This window comes from Petaurus breviceps, unplaced genomic scaffold, assembly GCF_028583685.1.
Source record: "Petaurus breviceps papuanus isolate PSGF00001 unplaced genomic scaffold, PetGlider_PUasm1.0 176, whole genome shotgun sequence".
Taxonomy (NCBI): domain Eukaryota; kingdom Metazoa; phylum Chordata; class Mammalia; order Diprotodontia; family Petauridae; genus Petaurus; species Petaurus breviceps.
Window position 1 is genome coordinate 14,842,047 of NW_027185771.1, and position 24,825 is coordinate 14,866,871.

Consider the following 24,825-nt stretch of genomic DNA (forward strand, 5'->3'; position numbering starts at 1 on the left):
TTAAGGAAAACTGCCCTGAGATACTAGAACCTGAGGGGAAAATAGAAATCGAGAGAATCCACCAGACACCTGCTGAAAGAGATCCCAAATTGAAAAGTCCTCAAAATGTTGTGGCCAAACTCAAGAACTACCAGGTAAAAGAGAAAATACTTCAAGTAGCCAGAAAGAAACAATTCAAATATCGAGGAACCACAGTGATTGCACAGGATTTGTCAGCCTCTACACTGAAAGATCGGAGGCAGTGGAATTCAATTTTCCGCAAGGCAAAAGAGCTCAGGTTACAACCAAGGATCACCTACCCAGCAAGACTGAGCATATTCTTCCAGGCAAAGAGATGGTCATTCAATGATAGAACTGATTTCCAGACCTTCTTGATGAAAAAGCCAGAGCTCAATGGAAAATTCAACCTCCAATTACGAGATGCAAGAGTGACATAGAAAGATAAACAAGGAAAACACACACACACACACACACACACACACATACACACACCCTGTTATTTAATCAGAGCAAACTGTTTATAGACAAGTAGAGGGTATGAGTATAAATTACACAAAATGACGATTAAAAAAAATCTTATTAAGGGCTACAAAGGGACTACAATGGATGAAGAGGAATGAATGAAGTGGAAAAGGGTAAGTTATGCCACACAAAAAGGCACAAAAACAATATAGCAGAGGAAAAGAGGAGAGGGAGATGAGTATTATATGAGCTTTTCCCTCATTGGGACTGGTGCAAGGAGGGAATAACAACCAGCACAGGACTCTATGGAGAAGAGATGCAAAACGTATCATTTTAGAGGGAAAGAGGGAAGGGAGAGGAGCTTCGCATGAGATTTGTTCCTGTCACTCTTGGTGCGAAGAAATAACATACTTCATTAAGTATAAAAACATCCTACAGGCAGTAGGAGGGGGAAAGGGCTACAAAAGGGGGGGGGGTGGTTAGTAGGTTGGGAAGAAGTAAGGGGGACTGATAAGGGAATATTGAGGGAGGCGGTGATCAAAAGGAAAACTATTAAGGGGGGGGTAAGGTAGAAGGGGAGAAAAAATATAAGCATTAACACGGGAGGGAATAGGATGGAGGGAAAGAAACAGATAATAATCATAACTGTGAATGTGAATGGAATGAACTCTCCCATAAAACGGAGGCAGATAGAAGAATGGATTAAAAAATCATAATCCCACAACATGCTATTTACAAGAAGCACATCTGAAAAAGAGGGATACACACAGGGTAAAGGTAAAAGGCTGGAATAAAATATATCATGCCTCAGCTAAAGTGAAAAAAGCAGGGGTAGCAATCCTTATCTCGATAAAGCAAAAGCAAAAATTGATCTAATTAAAAGAGATAAGGAAGGAAACTATAACCTGCTAAAAGGCATCATCAAGAATGAAGCAGTATAATTACTTAACATATACGCACCAAGTGGTATAGCATCCAAATTCCTAGAGGAGAAGGTAAGGGAATTAGAGGAAGAAACAGATAGCAAAACTATACTAGTGGGAGATCTTAATCTCCCCCTCTCTGAACTTGATAAATCCAACCTCAAAATAAACAAGAAAGAAGTTAAGGAGGTGAATAAAATTTTAGTAGGTATGATAGACCTCTGGAGAAAACTGAATGGGGATAAAAAGTAATATACCTTCTTCTCAGCGGTACATGGCACATACACAAAAATTCACCATGTACTAGGACATAAAAACCTCACAATTCAGTGCAGAAAGGCAGAAATAATAAATGCATCATTCTCAGATCATGATTCAATAAAAATCATATGCAATAAAGGGCCATAGAAAGAGATACTAAAAACTAATTGGAAACTAAACAATTTAATCCTAAAGAATGAGTGGGTCAAACAAGAAATCATAGAAACAATCACTAACTTCATTCAAGAGAATGACAATAAGGAGACAACATACCAAAATTTGTGGGATGCGCAGCAAAGGCAGTTCTTAGGGGAAGTTTTATACCCCTGAGTGCATACATGAATAAATTAGAGAAAAGAGAGGTCAGTGAATCGGACATGCAATTGAAAAAGCTAGGAAAAAAATCAAATTGAAAATCCCCAATTAAATACTAAATTAGAAATACTGAAAACCAAAGGAGAGATTAATAAAATTGAAATTAAGAAAACTATTGAATTAATAAATAAAACTTAGAGCGGGTTTTATGAAAAAAAAAACAATAAAATTGATAGACCCTTAGTCAATAAGATAAAAAAAAAGAAAACCAAATTATGAGTATCAAAAATGAAAAGGGTGAACCTACCACCAATAAAGAGGAAATTAAAACAATAATTAGGAATTGTTTTGCCCAGTTGTATGCACATAAATTTGACAATCTTAGTGAAATGGACAAATATTTACAAAAATATAGGTTGGCCAAATTAACTGAAGGGGAAGTAAATTACTTAAAAAAAACCATCTCAGAAAAAGAAATCAAACAAGTCATCAGTGAACTCCCTAGGAAAAAATCTCCAGGGCCAGATGGATTTACTAGTGAATTCTATCAAACATGTAAAGAACAACTGCTTCCAATACTCTACAAACTATTTGGAAAAATTAGTGAAGAAGGAGTCCTACCAAATTCTTTTTATGACACAAATATGGTACTGATACCTAAATCAGGAAGAGATAAAAGAGAGAAAGAAAATTATAGACCAATCTCCCTCATGAATATAGATGCAAAAATTTTAAATAAAATGTTAGCAAAAAGACTACAGCAAATTATCACAAGAATAGCACATTTTGATCAGGTAGGATTTATTGCAGGAATGCAAGGATGGTTTAATATTAGAAAAACCATCAGTATAATTGATCATATCAACAATAAAACTAGCAAAAACCACATGATTGTCTCAATAGATGTAGAAAAAGCTTTTGACAAAATACAACATCTATTCCTATTAAAAACACTAGAAAGAATAGGAATAAATGGAGTCTTCCTTAAAATAATAGGTAGCATCTATTTAAAGCCACCAGCAAGTATTATATGTAATGGGGATAAGCTAGAAGCATTTCCAATAAGATCAGGGGTGAAACAAGGATGTCCACTATCACCTCTCTTATTCAATCTGGTACTAGAAATGTTAGAGAAGAAAAAGAAATCAAAGGAATCAAATTAGGCAAAGAAGAGACCAAGCTATCACTCTCTGCAGATGATATGATGATATACTTAGAGAATCCTAGAGAATCAAGTAAAAAACTACTTGAGACAATAAATAAATTTGGCAAAGTTGCAGGATATAAAATAAACCCACATAAATCCTCAGCATTCCTGTATATTTCTAATGAAATTCAATAGCAAGAGATAGAAAGAGAAAACCCATTTAAAGTTACTGTAGACATTATAAAATATTTGGGCATCTACCTGCCAAAACAAACCCAAGACCTATATGAACACAGCTACAAAACTTTTCACACGAATAAAGTCAGATCTAACTAATTGGAAAGACATCAATGGCTCGTGGCTAGGTAGAGCTAATATAATAAAAATGACAATTTTACCTAAATTAAATTATATATTTAGTGCCATAATAATCAGTTTACCAAAAAACTACCTTATAGAGCTAGAAAAAATAGTAACAAAATTCATTTGGAAGAACAAAAGGTCCGGAATATCAAGGGAATTAATGAAAAGAAATGCTAGAGATGGTGGACTAGCTATACCAGATTTTAATCTGTACTATAAAGCAGCAGTCCTCAAAACTACTTGGTACTGGCTGAGGAATAGAGTAGTGGATCAATGGAATAGACTGGGTATACAAGACTCATAAGTCAATGACTATAGTAATCTACTGTTTGATAAACCCAAAGACCCCAGTTTTTGGGATAAGAACTCACTATTTGACAAAAACTGCTTGGAAAACTGGAATATAGTATGGCAGAAACTGGGCATAGACCATTATCTAACACCATATACCAAAATCAAGTCTAAATGGGTGCATGATCTAGATATAAAGGCTGATACTCTAAGCAATCTGGGAAAGCAAGGAATACTTTACCTGTCAGATTTGTGGAGAGGGGAAGACATTATGACCAAACAAGAATTAGAGGGCATTATAAAATGCAATATGGATAATTTTGATTACATTAAATTGAAAAAGCTTCTGTACAAAGTCAATGTAACCAAGATTAAAAGGGAAGTAGAAAATTGGGAAAGAATTTTTAAAACCTTTGTCACTGATAAAGGACTCATTTCTAAAATATACAGAGAATTGAGTCAAATCTATAACAATACAAGTCATTCCCCAATTGATAAATGGTCAAAGGATATGAACAGGCAGTTTACAGAAGAAATTAAAGATATTTATAAGCATATGAAAAAATGCTCTAAATCACTGTTGATTAGAGAAACGGCAAATCAAAACAACTCTGAGGTACCACATTGTAATGGGAATGCAAATTTGGAAGATCTTCCCTGCCCCTAGGCTAAAGTGCACCAGAAGCCTGGGGAGGGAGGCTTGTTTTTCAGTAGATACTTCTTGATTGGCCAGTGAGTCAATAAGGTTGTTACATTCTCTGAGCCAGGAGAAGGCTATATAAGCCCTGATGTGTAGCTTTGTTTTGGGGACTCACTTTGAGAAGTGTTCTGTGATTTGATCTGAATTCTGGGAAGCCGTTGTTGAGGGTCCCCCGGCTTTGAAAAACCCAGATGTGGAAACCCAGATGTTGACTGGGTATGGATGTAATGGTTGGACAGTTTGGAAAGCTGTCTACTTGATCTGTTAATGTCTTGTTAATTCTGTCTGTATATTTTGAAGTTTGGGGTGCTGACCTTTTTCCCCTGAACAAGGTAAACGATATATGTCTGACTGATTAAAGTAAACTTGTTAACCCATTTTGAGTTGCTTTCCTTTAACAAAGCAGATCCAAGAACCTGTATGGGCAGCAAACCCTGAGCACTTGGGGTGCTTGCTGCTACACACATCTGACATCGGTCAGATTGGCTAAGATGACAAAACAGGAAAATGACAAATGCTGGAGAGGATGTGGGCAAATTGGAACACTAATGCATTGCTGGTGGAGTTGTGAACTGATCCAACCATTCTGGAAAGCAATCTGGAATTATGCCCAAAGGGCTATAAATAATTTCATACCCTTTGACCCAGCAATACCACTTCTAGGGTTGTATCTCAAAGAGATCACTGAAGTGGGAAAAAGACCCATATGTACAAAAATATTTATAGCAGCTCTTTTTGTGGTAGCAAAGAATTGGAAATTAAGGGGGTGCCCATCAATTGGGGAATGGCTGAACAATATGTGGTATATGCATGTTATGGAATACTATTGTGCAATAAGAAACGAGGAGCAGATGGACTTCATATTTACCTGGAGAGGCTTATACGAACTGATGCTGAGTGAGAAGACTAGGGCCAGGAGGAATTTGTACACAATTACAGACACAACATATGTGTGATGACCAACTTTGATAAACTGGACTCTTCTCAGCAATCCAGAGTCATAAGTCAATCCCAAAAGCCTCATGATGGAAAGAGATGTTTACATCCAGAGAAAGAATTGAGATTGAATCCAGAATGAAGCAAACTACCTGTCCTTTTTTGTTTTCTTATTTGGTTTTGTTTCCTCTTTTCCATTCTTCATTCCATCTGTTACATCCTTCTTTATAACCTGACTAATGCCTAATGTGAAAGTATTTGCAGATACTATACTTGATTGTATGCTGCCATGGGGGGAGGAGGAGGAGAGGGGAGTGAGAGAAAATTTGAAACTCAAGGAATTGTGGTAATGAATCTGGTAAACTAAAAGTAAACAAATTAATAAAGACCAAGAAAAAAAAAAAAGAAAATCATGAAAAGCAAGTCAACAGCGTACTAAAGGAGACCCCAAAAAATACTGAAGAAAATAACATCTTAAAAAATACTTAACTCAAATAGCAAAAGAGACTCAAAAAGCCAATGAGAAGAATGCCTTAAAAAGTTGAATTACCCAGATGAAAAAGGAATTTCAAAAAGTCACTGAAGAGAATAATTCCTTCAAAATTAGATTAGAGCAAATGGAAGCTAATGATTTTATGAGAAATCAAGATACTATAAAAAAGATCCAAACAAATGAAAAAAATAGAAGGCAATGTGAAATAACTCATTGGGAAAACCACTGACTTGGAAAATAGATCCAGGAGAGATCATTTAAAAACTATTGGACTACCTGAAAGCCATGATCAAAAAAGAGCCTAGAAATCATCCTTCAAGAAATTCTCAAGGAAAATTGCCCTGATATTCTAGAATCAGAGGGCAAAATAGAAATCTAAAGAATTCACCGATCGCCTCTTGAAAAAGATCCCAAAAAGAAAACTCCTAGGAATATCATAGCCAAATTCCAAAGCTCCCAGATCAAGGAGAAAATATTATAAGCTGACAGGAAGAAACAATTTGAGTATTCTGGAAACACAATCAGGATAACACAAGATCTAGTAGTTTCCACACTAAGGGATCGAAGGGCTTGGAATATGATATTCTGGAGGTCAAAGAGCTAGGATTAGAACCAAGAATCACCTACCCAGCAAAACTGAGTATAATGCTTCAGGAGAAAATATGGTCATTCAATGAAATAGAGGACTTTCAAGTATTCTTGATGAAAAAACCAGAGCTGAACAGAAAATTTGACTTTCAAATACAAGAAGCAAAAGAAGCATGAGAAGGTAAACAGGAAAAAAGAAATCATAAGGAACTTATTAAAATTGAACTATTTACATTCCTACATGGAAAAATGATAATTGTAACTCAGGAGACTTTTCTCAGTATGAGGATAGTTGAAGGGAATGTATTTATATGTATATATACATATATACATATGTATAGGAAGGTGTATGTGTGTATAAATGCATATGTGAATGTGTATATATGTGTGTACATGTATACATAGACAGAGAGCACAGGATCAGTTGAATAGGAAGGGATGATATCTAAAAAAATAAAATTAAAGAGATGAGAAAGGAATATAATAAGAGAAGGAGAAAAGGAGAGATAGAATAGGGTAAATTATCCTATACAAAAGAGGCAAGAGAAAACAGTTACAATGGAGGGGAAGAGCAGAAAGGTGAAAGGGAATGGGTCAATTTTACTCTCACTGAATTTGGCTTAAGGAGGGAATAACATACACACTCATTTGGGTATTTTGCCCTATAGGAAAGTAGGGAAGAAGGAGATAAGAGGGGAGATGGTGGAGGGGAGGGCAGATTGGGGGAGAGGGTAGTTAGAAGGACATATGTTTGAAAAGTGACAGGGTCAAGATAGAGAATGGAATGGGTGGGAGGCAGTATAGGATGGAGGGAAATGTGGTTAGTCTTTCACAGTATAACTACTATGGAAACGTTTTGCGTAACTACACATGTACAACCTATATTGAATTGCTTATCTTACCAGTGGGGGTAGGTGAGGAGAGAAGAAGGGAAAGAATTTGGAAATCAAAGTTTTAAAAACAAATGTTAAAAAAAAAGAAAACTGGGGTTTTTTGCATGCAACTGGGAAATGAGATATGCAGGCACTGGAGTACAGAAATTCATCTTTCCCTACTAGAAAGTTAGAGGAGGTATGGAGGATATAGGAAAGAGCAGATTGGGGCAAGGGGTACTCAATAGGCTGGCAATCTTGGGGTAGGGGGTAGGGAAGAGATGGGGAGAAAATTTGCAACTCAAATCTTGTGGAAATGAATGCTGAAAACTAAAAATAAATTTAATAATAAATAAGTGAACAAACAAACAAACAAATAAATAAATAAAAATAATTCCTGGAAGAATTAAAGAAAGAGATAAGACTGGTAGAGGAAAAATTTGAAAAAGAAATGAAAGTGATACAAGAAAATTATGAAAAGGAAAATAACAGCTTAGTAAAAGAGGCACAAAAATTCACTGAAGAAAAGAACTCCTTAAAAAGCAGAACAGAAGGAGAGAACAGAATAAGGGGGAGGGAACGGGCTAAGATAGTTAGTCTTTCAGAACATGACTGTTGTGGAAGCATTTTGCATGACTACACATGTATAACCTCTATCGAACTGCTTGCCTTCTCAACGAGAGTGGGTAGGGAAGAAGAGAGAGAACGTGGAACTCAAAGTTTTAAAAATGACTGTTAAAAATTGTTTTTACATGCAGCTGGGAAATAAGATATACAGGCAATGGGTATAGAAATCTATATTGCCCTACAGGAAAATAGAAGGGAAGGGGATAAGAGAAGGGGAGGGAGGTGATAGAACGGAGAGCAGATTGGAGGAAGAGGTAATCAGAATGCACACTGTCTTGTGGTAGGGAGAGGCGAGAGACGAAGAGACAATTTGGAATTTGAAATCTTGTGGAAGTGAATGTTGAAAACCAAAAATAAATTAATAAAAAGGAAAAATTTTCAAAAAAAACCAGACTAAATGGAAAAAAAGGTACAAAAAATTCAGTGAAGAAAAGAATTTAAAAAGCAGAATTGGCCAAATAGAAAAAAGAGGTCCAAAAGCTCACTGAAGAAAATAATTCCTTAAAAATTAGTATTAGGGGGGCAGCTAGGTGGCGCAGTGAGTAAAGCGCCGGTCCCGGAGTCAGGAGGAACCAAGTTCAGTTCCAGCCTCAGACACTTAATACCCACACAAAAAAAACTAGCCATGTAACTTTGGGCAAGTTACTTAACCACAATTGCCCTCCAAAAAGGCAAAAAATTAAAAAATTAGTATTAGACAACTAGAAAATAATGAATCCATCAGACAGCAAGAAACTGTAAAACAAAGTCAAATAAATGAAAAAAATAGAAGAAAATGAGAAATATCTCACTGAGAAAACAACTGACATGGACAATAGATGGAACAGAGATGATTTAAGAATTGTTGGACTACAACCATTCTAGAGAGCAATTTGGAACTATGCCCAAAGGGCTATAAAACTGTGCAGACTCTTTGATCCAGCAATACCACTGCTAGGTTTGTAACCCCAAGAGATCATAAAAAAGGGAAAAGGATCCACATGTACAAAAATATTTATAGCAGCTCTTTTTGTGGTGGCAAAGAACTGGAAATTGAGAGAATGCCCATTCATTAGGGAATGGCTGAACAAGTTGTGATATATGACTGTAACAGAATACTATTGTGCTATAAAGAAATGATGAGCAGGTCAATTTCAGAAAAACCTGAATTTACATCAACTGATACTGAGTGAAATGAACAGAACCAGGAGAACACTGTATACAGTAACAGCAACATTGTGAGATGGTCAACCATGACTGACTTAGCTCTTCTGAGCAATACAATGATCCAAAACAATTCCAAAAGACTCATCATGGAAAACAGTATCCATGTCCAAAGAAAGAAATATGGAGTTTATTGAATAGAGTTCAAAGCATACTATTTTCACTTCTTTTTGTTTTTTGTTTTTCATGGGTCTTCTCTTTTTTCTATTTCTTCTTTCAAAAAATTACCAATGCAGGGGTGGCTAGGTGGCACAGTGAATAAAGCACCAGCCCTGGAGTCAGGAAGACCTGAGTCAAATCCAGCCTCAGACATAACGCTTACTAGCTGTGTGACCTTGGGCAAGTCACTTAACCATAACTGCCCTGCCTTCCCCCGCAACCCTCCCCCCAAAAAAGACAAAAACAACAACAACAATGTGGCCAGCCCATCACAGTTGCGCTCTCTGCAGTGGAGTTTGACTGCCTGGCAGTTTACTTTGAGAAAGGACCTCAGTGTCTGGTATCTTATCCTGCCAGGTGACCTTCAGATCTTCCTAAGACAATTCAAATGCAAGTGATTCCATTTCTCGGCACGGTGTTGATATACTGTCCAGGTTTCATAGGCATGCAACAATGAGGTTAGCACAATGGCTCTGTAGACCTTCAGTCTGATACTCTGATAACTCTTCTCTCACACACTTTCCTTCATGGCTATTTTCAATCATGTTGTCCAACACCTTACGAGGATAAACACGGCATCAAGGTCAGCCACCGCACTGATGGTAAATTCTTCAACTTGAAAAGGGTACAAGCCAATACCAAAGTGAAGGGTGTGATGATACGTGATTTTTTTGTTTGCAGATGACTGTGCACTCAATGCAGTCTCTAAAGGTTAGATGCAACAAAGTATGGATCAATTCCCTGCTATTTGTGCTCATTTTGGCCTAACAACTAACACCAAGAAAACAGGTGCTGCAACAGTCAGCACCATACCACCCATATGTGAAACCATTGGTTAAAGCAAATGAAGAAGTTTTGAATGCTGTGGGTAAGTTGACTTACCTCGGTAGTATACTTTCTAGGTATGTACACATTGATAATGAGGGTGACGCACACAATGCCAGAGCCAAAGAGAAGTAAAAGCAAATCAGAGTCTTCACAGGATCTCCAACAAAGGCATGACAAAAGCATCAATATGAAACTCTATGCACTGAACTGGATTTGAAAGCCAAGTGTTCCTAAGCAAGTCTGGTTATATTCATGGCCAGTATTTAATAAAACATCTGATAAAATCTCATGGGTCCTTATCAGGCTGTATTTAACAGGGAAGCAATCTCCCTGGCCATTCACAATCCAGCTCCAACCTCTCCTTTCCTTCTAGATTCATCTCCTCTATTCCCTAACCTATTCTATTTCCCAAATAAACTGGACTATTAACCATCCTTTGAAATCATTCTGCATTTTCCCACCTTTCTATCCTGGCACATAATATTCACTATATCCCTATGTCCTCCTTCCCAAAATCTACCTACTGACATTCTGTCCACTGTTTAGCACTATCACATATTCTCCTCCAAAAACCCATTCCTTGGTAGGATGTTGAGTCATCTTGAAAAGGCTGATGAATAAAATGTACTCCTGTGGCTACTAACACTGGTCCCCTTATTGGTCCATGAACAAAATACTCCATTTCTTGGCTCCTGGCATTTTCTATGGCTGTCTGCTAGGTTTGGAATGCTCTCCTTCCTCATCTCTTTCCCTGGCTCCCTTTAAGTCCCAATTAAAACCCCTTCTTCTACAAGAAACCTTTCCCAATCCCTCCTAATTATAATGCCTTCCCTCTTTTAATTATTTCCTATTTTTCCAATATGTAGCTTGTTTATACATATTTAGATTGTGAGCTCCTTGAGGGCAGGAACTGTTTTTTGCCTCTTCTTTAATTCCTACCACTTAGCCCAGTGCCTGGAACGTAGTAAGCACTTTAAAATGTTTATTTACTGATTGCTGAAACATTATTTATGAGAAACTTGACTTGGCTTTCCATCCAATAAAATGCAAATTGGTATGTCCTGCATTATGTGTTCAAATGCATCCAAATATAGGTTGTGTGTCTCTACTCAATTTGTCAACTGGCTAATCTGAACAGCATAACACTGTCAAAAGTAGACCAAAGAAGTTCTGAGCACTAAAACTGAGATTCACTTTAGGTAGTCCTATTACAGTTAACTCATCACATCCACACAAATACACAATCCCTAAGAAATTTTGGACCAAAAAAAAATCATTTCTTCTTATAGGTTTTTTTCCCTGTTCATTTAAAGTTATTAGAAGTTAATTCCAGCTCCTGGGAGGAGCCAAGCATGTAGCAGAGCCTCGTGTGAGGGGTGCGGATCCCGGGAGAGGCAGCACTGGCCAGGGCCAGGGCCAGGGACTGTGGAAGGGCAAGGGGAGAAGCGGTTGCATCCCCAGCCTAGTTCCCCGCTGCAGCACCAGGGAGCAGATATGGCCCAGAACCTGAAGGACTTCACGGGATGGCTGCCTGCCAGGCCCCAAGGCATGGGAACAGCACTGAAGCTGCTGCTCAGGGCCCAGGCCATGGCCTACGGAGTCTGAGAGTCTGTGTTCACTGTGGAAGGTGGGCAAAGAGCCATTTTCTTTAACCGAATTGGAGGTGTACAGCAGGACACCATCCTCACAGAAGGACTACATATCTGGATCCCCTGGTTCCAGTACCCCATCATCTATGACATTCGTGCCTGGCCCCGCAAGATCTCTTCTCCCACAGGCTCCAAAGACCTTCAGATGGTGAACATCTCCCTTCGAGAGCTCTCCCAAACCAATGTCCTGGAGCTGCCCAGCATGTATCAGTGCTTAGGGTTGGACTATGAGGAGTGTGTGTTGCCCTCTATCGTCAACGAGGTGCTCAAAAGTGTGCTGGCCAAGTTTAATGGGTCACAGCTGATCACATAGCGGGCCCAGTGTCTTTGTTGATCCGGCGGGAGCTGACAGAGCGGGCCAAGGATTTCATCCTCATTCTGGATGATGTGGCCATCACAGAACTGAGCTTCAGCAGAGAGTAACAGCTGCGGCGGAGGCCAAGCAAGTGGCCCAGCAGGAGGCCCAGAGGGCTCAGTTTCTGGTGGAAAAGGCAAAACAGGAGCAGCAGCAAAAATTGTCCAAGCCGAGGGTGAAGCTGAGGCTGCCAAGATGTTCAGGGAAGCTCTGAGCAGGAACCCCTGGCTACATCAGACTTCAGATGATCCAAGCTGCTCTGAACATCTCCAAAACCATTGCCACATCTCAGAACCGAATCTATCTCACTGCTGACAACCTTGTGCTGAACTTGCAGGATGAAAGCTTCACTCGAGGAAGTGACAGCCTCATCAAGGCAAGAAATAGAGATGTCCTCCTGACCTCAAAAGAAAGCTAATCTCTTCCTCTGAGTTAGTCTTGGATGAGCCAGGAGATGGGTCCACCTCCCTCACCCCACCATCATGTGACTTTCCTCCACCATCACATCTTCTCTTCCGCACTCGCTGGATGAACGAAGACTGACAGATGTTCCTTTCCCTAACCCCCACCCCATATTTTGCTGGAGGCCTGGGGTAGAAGGACTGTGTGATTTCTCAGTGATTTCCTCTCTAGCTGGTTTCCCTCCAAGACTAGCAGGAGTTAACAGCTATCCCAGGAATTCTCAATACTTTTTTATTACTTAAGTGGAAAAAAAAAAAGAAGTTAATTCCAACTTTGTACTGTTATGAGGCCTACTTCAAAGCATGCTGACATTGGCTCAACATTCATTCTTTCAAGACATTTGGTAGTCACCACGAACAATGTGTTAATTGATTTCTGATTTTTATACTAGAATACTATGGTCAATAAAGTGCTATTTCTATAAACATATAATTAAAGGATTAATCAATACAAGTATACATACCTGAGAATTCTTCCTAAGGCCTCTCCCTAATATCCTATGAAAATTTTTTTGCCTCAGACACTTTTACTGCCCTCTACACTAACTACAGAACTAACCAGTCAGAACACTTCATGCCCAGACTACGTCCAAGAGCAAGGTAAGGAGGACTATGCTCAGTGAATATACCTGTTGGCAGATAGGCTTTTCTTAATAACTTGAAATGGCGCCAGCTGGCTCCTGTTCCTGCACCACTCTGGAGGTCTTGCCCCATGCAGGTCTGTAACCTCCACCTGCCTGGTGCAGTTTCTCTCTGCACAGGGATGCTCTTGCTGAGCTTGCCAGGTGGCTGACAGAAACTGGGTCGAGGAGCATCTTCTGTTGTTCAGACCCAAACCCAGGTCAGAAACTTGCAGAGTTCACTCAGACCAAGGTGGGCAGAGGACTACAGGAGCACAGAAAAGTTGTAGTTCTCCAGCCTAAGCTGTCCCTGAGATCCTGAAATAACACAACACTCAAATAACAAATACCCCAAGAAAATAGCAACAAGTCCAGACCTTCCCTCCACAAGTGAGGCCAAGCCCAGCCCTAACATAAAGTTCACAGTGAAGAAGTAGGCTGGAAAAATGAGCAAACAGCAAAGGAATCTCACCATATAGAATTACTTTAGTGACAGCAATACACAAAACAGAAATCCAGAAAAGAACGACTCCAAAACATCTACAAGTAAAGCCTCAAAGAAAACACAGTTTTGGCAGAAATTCAACTAGAATTACTGGAAGAGATGAAACATGAGTTTTTAAAAAGTTAAAAGATATGTGAGAGCAGTGGAGGAAAAAAACTGTAAAATAAATGTGAGCATTGGAAAGGGAATTAACAGTTTGGCAAAAATGACATAAAAACTTGCCTAACAATAATTAAAATTAGAAATGAACCTGAAAACTAGAATGAGCCAAATTAGAAGCCAACTGCTCCATAAGACGAGAAATATTAAAATAAAGTCAAAAGGCTAAAAATATAGAGTAATAGTATCTCATAATAAAAAAAAAACTGACAGAGAAAAGAGATTGAGGAGAAAAAAAATTAAGAATCACTGGACTACCAGAAAAAAATGACCAAAAATGAGAAATTAAACATTCTATTTCAAGATATCTCTTTTTTTATGCTTTTTAGAGAGTAGAAGACAGGGCAATTGGGGTTAAGTGACTTGCCCAAGAACACATGGCTAGTGTTATTTCAAGAAATCTTAAAAAAATACTGCCTCCATCTCTTAGAAACAGGAGGCAAAACAAAAATATAAAGAATCCTAAAAAGAAATCCCAAAATGAAAAGTCCCAGGAATGTTATAGTTAAAATCCAGAGCTTCCAGGTCAAAGACAACATTCTGCAAGCAATCAGAAAGAAATAATTCAAGCATCAAGAAGCCATAGTTAGAATCATACATATTTTAGCAGCCACTACTATCAAAGAACAGAGAGCTTGGGAATACGATATTCCAGAAGGCAAAGGATATAGGCTTATGGCCAAGAATAACTTACCTGAAAAACTGTGTATAATTCTTACAAGGGAAAGAATGCATCTTTAATGAAATAGAAGATTTCTAAGCATTCCTGATGAAAAGACCAGAACTTCATAGAAACTTTGAAGACCAAACACAGAAGGTAAGAGAAATATAAAAAAATAAAAGACAAATAAGCAATGATATTTATATTCTAATATGCAGTGATAATAATTTGTCCTTTTGAACCCTATCACCATCTGGGGTCATAGAGGGATTCTAATTAAACAGAAGGCCTGAAAGTGGTTCTATTATGTCTTAATGATCTTTTTTTTTTTTTGGCTTTTTGGAGGGTGAAAGGCAAGGTAATTGAGGTTAAGTGACTTGCCCAAGGACACATGGCTAGTAAGTGTTAAGTGTCTGAGGCCGGATTTGAACTCAGGTGCTCCTGACTCCAGGGCCGGCGCTCTATTCACTACACCACCTAGCTGTCCCATGTCTTAATGATCTTAAAAGAATAAGGGAAAGGTAGAGGAAGAGGAATACACTAGAGGTAGAAGAGAAAAGGTTAGGGAAAATCATCCCACATAATCAGGATGCTCAAGAAGACATCTATACAAAGAGATGGGATGCAGGAAGTCACTGACAACTGAACTTCACTCTCACCTGAACCAATCAAAGGAGGGAATACATACACACATACACACTCACTCACTCACTCACACACATACAGAATTCAATTATAAAAATACATTTCTCGGGACAGCCAGGTAGCACAGCTAGTAAGAGCACTGGCTCCAGTGTTGGGATGACCTGGAGATCGAATCCCAGGCTCAGACACTTAGCACCCACCCAGAAACACCTGGCCGTGTAACCTTGAGCGAGTTACTTAACCCCAATTGCTTAGGGGCGGCCAGGTGGCTCAGCGAGTAAGAGCACCGGCTCCAGTGTTGGGATGACCTGGAGATCGAATCCCGGGCTCAGACACTCAGCACCACACCCAGAAAAAATAACTGGGCGTGTAAACTTGAGCAAATTACTTAACCCCCAATTCTTAAAAAAAAAAAAAAAAAAGATAATATCTTTGAAAGACTTAGGAATTCTCAGCATAATAACCAACCAGGATTCCAAAAAACTGATGATGAAACATACTAACCCATTTCCTCATAGAGGTAAAAAACAAAATGGAAAATGAAACAGACAGGCAGACACGCAGACACACACACACACACACACACACACGTGTGCACGTGCATTTTCTTTCAGAGTTAATGTGGAAATTTGTTTTGCTTGACTACACATGTGTAACAGAATTTTTTTTCTTTCATTCTTATTTGTGGGAAGAGAGAGGAAGCAAGGATAGATTTTTGCTAATTGAAAAAAAATTTAAAAAAAAATTTTTTTTTTAAAGAGACCACTGAAGGCCAGAGAGGTTAAGCAATTTATCCAAGGGGCATAAAGGTAGTAAGTGATGAAGATGAGAAACTAGCTGGTCAGCTACCTGCTGGTCAAATCCAATCAGACTGGTAGAGCACTAGAAAGAGTGCTAAACTTGAAGGCAAGAAGACCTAAGTTTAAATCCTGCCTCAGATATTCACTAGCTGTGTGACCTTAAACAAGTCAGTTAACCTGTCTGCTTCAGTTTCCTTATCAGTAAAATGATGATAGTGTATTTTACAAGGCTGTAGTTGTGAGGATCAAATGAGATCTCTAAAGCACTTTATAAACCTTAAGGAATTATATATGAACGTTAGATCTTACTACCATTAGATTTTGTAACAATATTTAAAACAGGATGTCAATTATGCATACGTCTACTTCTTCATTTACTTATAGTCTAGTTGGTGAAATTCTACCGCTTTAATGCTCTGGAGGGTTTAAAGAATGCTGTTATTCATTCCAGGAGACATTTCTTTCCATTTTAGAAAACAGAATTAGCTTCATGAATGTCTGCTGCACAAAAAGGACATTTCTCTATAAAAGCAAAATCTTGTATTTATTATCTGTAGTAATTTAGTCCAAAAAACATGAAAACTCTTTTAGTTATTTTATCCAAACTTTTAGAATAAAATAGTCATAGATTTAGATTGCTGAGAGGTTCCTGAATGCCCTTTAAATCATTTTTTTCCAATTAGAGGAAAGTATAAAAAGATAAGAAAAATCATTATAATGCTGAAAAAAGATTTACTTAGAACATTTTTTTTCAAGTTTTAGAAAATATTTTTATATCAAAGTACTAACAAGAAAAACAATTGATTAAAGACATAAAAATACGATTTCTTTTACAAATACCAGAAAAGATATGACTGGCTTTGTAAAAAGCAGGTTACAGCTTAAAAAGAAGTACTGATAGAGTGCTGAAGTCAGTGCCTTTACACTGTCCCAGCAGGTGCAAGCGTGCAAGGATTAGCCAGGAAATGCTAGTGTCACCCCATTTGTTCAAATTATGTCAAGAGCCCAGGAATGGCTTTTACAAGAAATATGACACAGTTATTTCTAGTCCTCAAGTTTCCAAGGAAACAAACTACAGTTTCTGGGACAGCAAAACCAACACAACCCTAAGAAATCAATGGATTTTCCCTAAATTGCTGTGAAACAGGAACTTGTGTAAATCATGATGAGGAGTCTCACTGTTTAACAGAGCAGAGGGCTGCCAGGTTAACAACTACTTACTGAAATTACAAGGAAGAGCATGCTCACACAATGTCTATTTGTACGTACTGGCTCACTCGTGGTATTATTACAAACACAAGGTATACAAGGGCAATTTCATCATTAGTGTGGCAGTTCTTCAAAATCAGCGGTTCCTCACCTGGGCTTAACCTAAGCTTGTTTCTTAAAATATTTGGATAACTGTGTTTCAAGATAATTGGTTTCCTTTCCAATCCTCTGTATTTTATTTTAAGTGTGTACAAACATAATTCTGAGAAGGGTTCCACCACAGGCTTTACAAGGCTGCCATCCGAGGTCTCCAAGACACACACACCAAAGGTTAAAAACCACCCCTGCCCTAAATGCTCCCTAGAACTGGGACACCAAAAGAAATCCAAGTACAAAAGTGACTTAACCCTGCTGTGGTCACTTTAGGAAAAAAGTTTTTAACAAAAACCTTCACTTGAAAATTAAAGATATTTTCTAAAAGCTCTAGAAAAAGTCATCTATTAGGTGTTGTTTACTATTGACTGTACAAGGAATGAAGCATGACAAAAAATAAAATCAACTTTTCAGGGGCCAAAAAAAAAAAAAATAAGTTTTCAAATGACACAAGAAGTCTGAAAACAGGGACTGAGGGTAGAGGTCCCTAAAGTGGAGAAAAGGTTCTCACACCACTCATCGTCCAGAATCCTGCTCCTCACACAATTCCTTCAATAATCCTGAGTTAAGAGAGTTCATCCTCTCCTCCAGAGTTATCCACAACCACTAGAATACTGGTAAAGGTAAGTAGAGAAAAGAACAGAAAATGAGAGAGCCAACGAGGTGAAAATTAAAAGAACTCTATAAATGTTGAATTGAGTGCAAATGTCTATACACACCAATGCCAAGAATTCTGAGAGATCTTAGGTATCATTAAATATTATGACTGTGCTGAGGTAATGCCCACCTATAATAATGCTACAGGAAATATTATAGCTATTCTTTAAAATATCTTTGTTCTAATTGTTATTACCATTATTATTATAAGAACTGCCTACAAGATCCCAAATAGCTGGTGATGCAGTAAACAGTGTCTAGACCTAGTCAAGAAGACCTTAGTTCAAATCTGACCTCAGACCCTTCCTAGCTGTGTGACCCTGAACAAATCAACTTCAGTCTGCCTCAATTTCTCACCTGTAAAATGGGGATCATGTGGTACCTACCTTTCACAGTGAGGATAAAATGAGATAACATAAGTAAAATGTTTTGCCAACTTTAATGTGTCATATAAATGATGGCTACTAATAGGAAGAGGAGAAGGAGGAATAAAATAGGAATGATAATAGCACCTACCTCCCAGGGTGGTTATGAGGATAAACTGAGATAAGATATGTAAAACCCTTTGCAAACCTTAAAGTGCTCTACAAATGCTAGCTGGCATTATTACTATCATCACTGAATGCTAAATGTCCATGGTTTCATAATAAGAGTTATAACCTTTATCTCACACTGGCCAATACTAATTGCTTAAGATGAACATGCAATGAGAAAAAAACAGGGTGGCACATGTGCTGAGTGAGCCAAACCACGTGCTGGGTGAGCCTCCAGGTCCCCTCAGATCCCCTTCAGGCTAAATTATCCCAAGAATGTTTAAGGATAGACCTTGAAAGATGACAAGGAAGAAACGAAACCTAGAAAAGACCTTTCCATATTTCTATACCACATGACGGCTAGCACCCAAGATCTCAATGTATGGGAAGAAGAGTTAGACCACACCAAAGTAACGCACCGTAGGTCCGTGTGAGAGGGCCACAAAATTTCAATGGCAATGACAGATCAATTTTCAAGATAATTAAATTAGAGAGGATAACATATTTGGTAAAAATCAGAGACCTCATTAATACACAAAATAGCCCAAGAATATAGCAATAACTATTGACCCATTTGCCTTATAATGATGTGATCACATATCCAAAACTGTTTCACAGTATTACCCATACAACACCTAGGATGGGACAACTAGCAAAACATTTTTTATGGATTTATAAGGTCTTGATATTTATTGATACATATCTGGCAGTTACAAGACTCAGTTCTTGTATTCCTCTGTAAAAGAAACACTAAGGTAAAACAAAAATATGCATAAAAATTTGAAATATAATTATACATTAATAGCCAAACTGGTTACTTCAATCTAAGGTAATTCCAAAGGTCTAAGTGTAAATTACAAATTTATTTTGAAATCTATGTCCTATAGATGGTGAAATTTTATTATATTACATGGTGTAGTTTTGCTTGTTTCTCTCCAGTCAGAGTAATTTGAACATACCAGTAAGATAAGAGTTTTCTAATACTCACTCTGTCTTTATCATGCAGCATGTCTGCATATGATGATCTAAAAAAGAAAAGAGAAGAAAAAAGACATTAGAAACCCCTGGTTAAAAAAAATACATATAATTTGATTGCATGCCTCCATGGGGTGGGGGGAGAAGGAAGGGGAGAAAATTTGAAACTCAAGGGATTGTGAAACTGAATTTTGTAAACTAAAAGTAAATAAATAAATTTTTTTAATGAAAAAAATACATATATAGGTATAGTGTCAGCTCAAGTCCTCCTCTGATACTGAATTATAACTCAAAGAAGAACTGCAAAGGCCTCTCAAAGGCTAGGTCAGCAGCCATCAAGTCTGGCATATCCTACTGATCTATGAATGCTTGGAACATAGACAGAGTCAATAAAAAACAAGTCTTGCTTCTTAACACAGGACAAACCTCACCAAGAGCCAGATGACAAATTTTGGAGGATGGAGCAATTTATTTATTTTTATTAAATTTTCTTTTCTTCTGAGAAAGGAATTTATAATTTTCATATTAATCAATATGATATGTGTAATGAATACACCAATAATTTAGTTTTCTCAAGAGCTGCCTCTCTGGCTTGGGAGTCAGGGCTCACAATGCAGCTTAAACTGATTAATTAAAACTCTGATAACACTCACAATTATTAGACCTTAAGTGAAGTGAATCAAAGATTGCAGAACCTGTTCCCATCACAGAATTCAGGTTCTGCACTCTAGGGAAGGTGGTTACAATCCCCAAAGACTTGACTCCAGAATTGCTGTATTGTAGGATTTGAAGGTTTCTGGTGGGAAAACACTAAATGATTGTTTATGATCCACCTTCCCCCTCCTCCCCCAGTTATTATTTAAATATATAACCTGTGCTTTTACTTCAGCTAAGAGAACATCCCTCACTCTGAAACTGATTAATTAAGTACTTGATTACTAGCACTCCCATCTCTAGGCCTGCTTTGTGCTGCTCTGAGCATTCTCAGGTTAGAGACTGGCTCAATAAAAATCCTGTTAACACTTCTAACCAGCACAAATGTACCTTCTCTCCCTCCCACAGTCTCAATTTCTCAACTGGTAAGAGAACAAAATAAAATCCGTTAAAAACATGTATAATCAAGCAAAATAAATTTCCACACTGACCATACTCAAAAAATGTCTCACTCTGCATTGAATCCTTCACCTCTCCATCATGAAATGAGCAGCATGTTTCCTGAGTCAGGAGCCTTTGAAATCAAAGCTGGTCATTATATTGATCAGCATTCCTAAGTCTTTCAAAGTTGTTCTTCTACAATACTGTCATTACATAAACTGTTTTCCTTGTTCTGTTCACTTTATTTTGTGACACAATAATTAATGAAACCATATACCAAAGGCCTAGAAGATTGTGATATTTACCAATGAAAGGTGAACCCCCACAGTGAAATCACAGCACGGATATATCCATGAATGTGTGTTCTCATGTGCCCATTCCCTAGTTATGCCACAACATTTCAAGGGTTAATGATATTGCTGGGGTGGGTATTTCTTCCACTGAAGCAGATCTCTATCCCTTTTAACACTCTGATGGTCTCTGGGAATTGCTGTGGCTAAAAACATCGTCACACTGGTGAGAAGTCTCCAAATACTGGGCTAGGCTCATCTACAGATCTACGCTGCTTAGTACAGTACACAGCACATAGTGGGCATTTAATAAATGTTGAGTGATTGACAAATGTTGCAAAACTTATGCTCAAAGCCCTCTCATTGCAGGAAGGCCTGCCAGAACTTCAGCACCAGGCCACACCACATGAGTACCCAGGATCACTCACATCCATGCCACAGTGAGGCAATGGAGGTGGACATTAGTGGAGACCATGATACATAGCTATTAAATTACATTCATTTAGAAGATGGGACTCAGCATAACTAGAGGACAATACAGTGATATGATTTTACATTTATATAGTGATCTACTGTCTACAAAGTGCTTTCCTCTCAACTCTGTGAGGTAAGTAGTGTACTATTATCCCCATTTCATAGATGGGGAAATCAAGGTCCCAAGATATTATGTGACTTGCCAACAATCACAACCCTCATATGTATCAGACTCAGATTTTCTGATTTCAACTGACAAGCTCTTTCCATGCAATTATCTTCAGAGGATTCTAAGGATACACTTAAGGTTCCATAAGGATATTCATTCTTGGTGACGAAAATGCAGGCTAATCAAGAGCTCTTCCCATGAAGACTGACACACCTATCTGGTATCACTGCAGCATGATTTAAGTGTATTTTCCCCAGGGAAAAATCAGCCTAAATTATCATGACTCATCTAATCTAAAAGCTTCCAGCAAGGGCTCTGAAATAAGGGCACATGAGGAATTCACAGAATCACAGGATGTTAAAGCTGAAGGGGCCTTAAGTCTATTCTATTCTCATTCTCTCACTTGACAGAAAGACAAACTGAGGCCCAAGGCTGGACAGAAGCAGTACTAGAATTCACATCCCACCATTCCTAGGCCAGTGGGATTTGCTCTGTCATACTGCTTTTCAGAGCTTGGAAGAGAGCTGGATTTCTTACACCAAGCTCTAGATAGTCTTTATCTCTATACTCTTTCCTAAAAAACAACAGGGATGGTTTTTTTTTCCCAAGCACATCAAGGTTTTAAAAAGAAATATTTCTTACTTGAATACTTCTACTTTGTCTGAAGTTAGATGTCCAAACCAGACCATACCTACTGTAGTATCTGGGGACTACCCATTGCTACTACCTACTAGGTACTACTAGCTACTACCTAGTACTACCATACTAGGGACATACCTAGACTCCAGCTAGAAATTACCTTCTTTGTTTCTCAATCCTTAAGATATTTATGTGACCTATGACTATTTTTCTGGGGCCCTCCCAGTATAAAATTCTTGAATATTTTCTAGGTTGTACTACAGTATGGTAATTTAAGATATAATATTATGGTTTATTTTGAAATAGCTCAGGGGTTGGGGGGCAGGGAAAAAGCAATGCATAGTTCCATTCCAGTCACTCTAACCCATATGATAAATGTATTCTAATTGCAGCTAAATGTGTAGTTCTTTAAAATTCATAAACATCACCACCATAAACTCTAGTTTCCCTTTTACTGTACTCTACAAGACTAAGAATGTCAGAACTAACACAGAATATCTATCTATTTACATGGATTCATAGGATTTAGAGCAGGAAGAGATCTTAAGATATTATCTAATTTAACCTCTTTATTTTATAGGTGACGAAACTAAGGTCCAAGAAGTCCAAAGATTTGCCTAGTATTACATCATTGGTTAAGAGTAGAATCAGGGGCGGTTAGGTGGCACAGTGAATACAGTCCCAGCCCTGGAGTCAGGAGGACCCGAGTTCAGATCCAGCTTCAGATACTTAACACACACACAAAAAAAAACCTAGCTGTGTGATTTTGGGCAAGTCACTTAACCCCGATTGCCCTACCTTCCCCCCACTCCAAAAAGCGAAAAAAAAAAAAGAGTAGAATCAAAACAAGACCTTCTGATTCCAAAGTCAGGGCCTTTTCCAAAACACTAGTCATTTTCCAATACACTTGACATTTTTCCATTAATACATAGCCCAGACCCTGGCCATTGGTTTCCTCTCTGTATACCTGTAATGTGATTATCACTACAATGCCATGAAGCAAAGGTAGGCTCAAAAGGGGCTGAAAATTCTGTGGGTGAGCATAAGAAGTAAGGAGGGGTGACCCACCCAAAGAAGCACCCACGCCACCCAAGCAAGTCGCCTGCCAAAGAGGCAAACATTCATGGGATGAGACTTAACACTATGAGGTGATCCCCATATTGAACATTTGGCAAGGACAGAACGTAGACAACAGAACAGCCTGATTCTGGTCCCATTATGAAGGGATTTCAAAAGAATTTCAAAACTACACGCATGGACTACTGCCCCATGCTTGGCTCCAACACATAAACTGCATGGGGGGCAAGTTGACGGCACTGTGACGAAGTGACTGTGACTGACATTCAGAGGCACCCTACCTTGCAATCTCTTGGTGATAATCATAGTGCTCATCCTCCTCCAGCCACTCCACTGAGCCTGTTGTTGGGTTCGCTCGCCCACAGAAGACCTTCATGGTGCCAATGAAGCCATCTGGTTTTTAGTGCAGAAAAAAGAGCTCTCTTGAGTTGATTTTAGCAGAGGAACTTGTGCTTTGGTCCACTTATCAGAAACCTATTCACACATAAGACCCCCAAAATAAAGCAGAAAGAAATAAATCAATATGCTAACAGAGCACAAACCATCCTATCTTCAAAGAGTCCAACCAAGAAGGGCTAATCAACAGGACTCAGTTGTCTCTTGAGTCTTTGATTATTTGCAAAATTGTTAAACATATGTTCACTGAGGCTTAAATTCAGTCAGCAAATACTGTGTGAAAAGGTCTACAGGAATAAAGGGTTAGGCAATAAAGGGTCAACAACTTCATTAGCTCTGAAAGGAACGAAACAATGCTCAAGATGTAATACAACCAGGATGGGCATAAATAGGAGAAAAGGAGAAAAAGGCAAGGAAAAAAGAAAACAAAAAGATAGAGAAGAAAAGGGAAAGGGAAAAAATACACTATGGAAGAAAAGAAATGCCACCAATAATTGCTTCCCTTTGCCCTGAGAAATACAAAGATACTAAATAATCCAGAGACTGGCTAATTTTTCTACCGTGTCTCCCCAATAATAAGACCTATCCTGAAAATAAGCCCTCCCCTTACTGTGTAAGATTCCTCTAAACTAAGCCCTCCCCCGAAAATAAGCCCTATTGAGATTGCTACTGTAGTGCAGGTGATCCCCTGCGCTACACGCTACATTACGGTACCCTCTGTATGCACCGTCTCCCCCTCCCAGTGAAACGCACGCCGCACTCCAAGCTGCATCCAATCAGAGCTGCAGCAGTGAGAGCGTCATCCTATTCTTCCCCAGTGATTTGCTTGCTGGAGCCATTGAGAGCAGTGCCACGGAGGAGAGCTGAGGCAGGACAACATAAGCCCTCCCCTGAAAATAAGCCCTCTGGTGTTTTTCTTTCCAAAAAAAATAATAAGACAGTGTCTTATTATAGGTAGAAAGGAATATTTGTTTACATATATAAAATCCAAAGGCCTACAATCACATCTATTATTTTCTTTCATTGTCAAAAGTAAACTTACTTGACAGTATGCCTGTCTATGCAGGTGGACCTGAAATAAACCAGGAAAGACTGACAATCTTCTCCACACTTAGTTAATGGCTCTCATAATCCA

General features: G+C 38.4%; 1 protein-coding gene and 1 pseudogene across 9 annotated transcripts in view; one reads left to right on the plus strand and one right to left on the minus strand.

Annotated features, from left to right (window-relative positions):
• The window catches only part of PRMT7 (protein arginine methyltransferase 7), a 75,410-nt gene that overhangs the window by 45,647 nt on the left and 4,938 nt on the right, over positions 1 to 24,825 (minus strand). For 5 of the 9 annotated variants that reach the window (XM_069085670.1, XM_069085677.1, XM_069085669.1 and 2 more), the window contains 2 exons: positions 23,576 to 23,687; positions 19,564 to 19,600 (listed from right to left, as the gene is read on the minus strand). In XM_069085670.1, the coding sequence (XP_068941771.1) occupies positions 19,564 to 19,600; positions 23,576 to 23,687 (149 nt within the window). Of the gene's footprint in view, positions 1 to 19,563; positions 19,601 to 23,575; positions 23,769 to 24,825 lie in introns of all 9 variants that reach the window. The other 4 variants (XM_069085671.1, XM_069085672.1, XM_069085673.1 and 1 more) reach the window with 1 other exon arrangement.
• On the plus strand, positions 11,508 to 12,888 carry LOC138159598 (prohibitin-2 pseudogene; annotated as a pseudogene).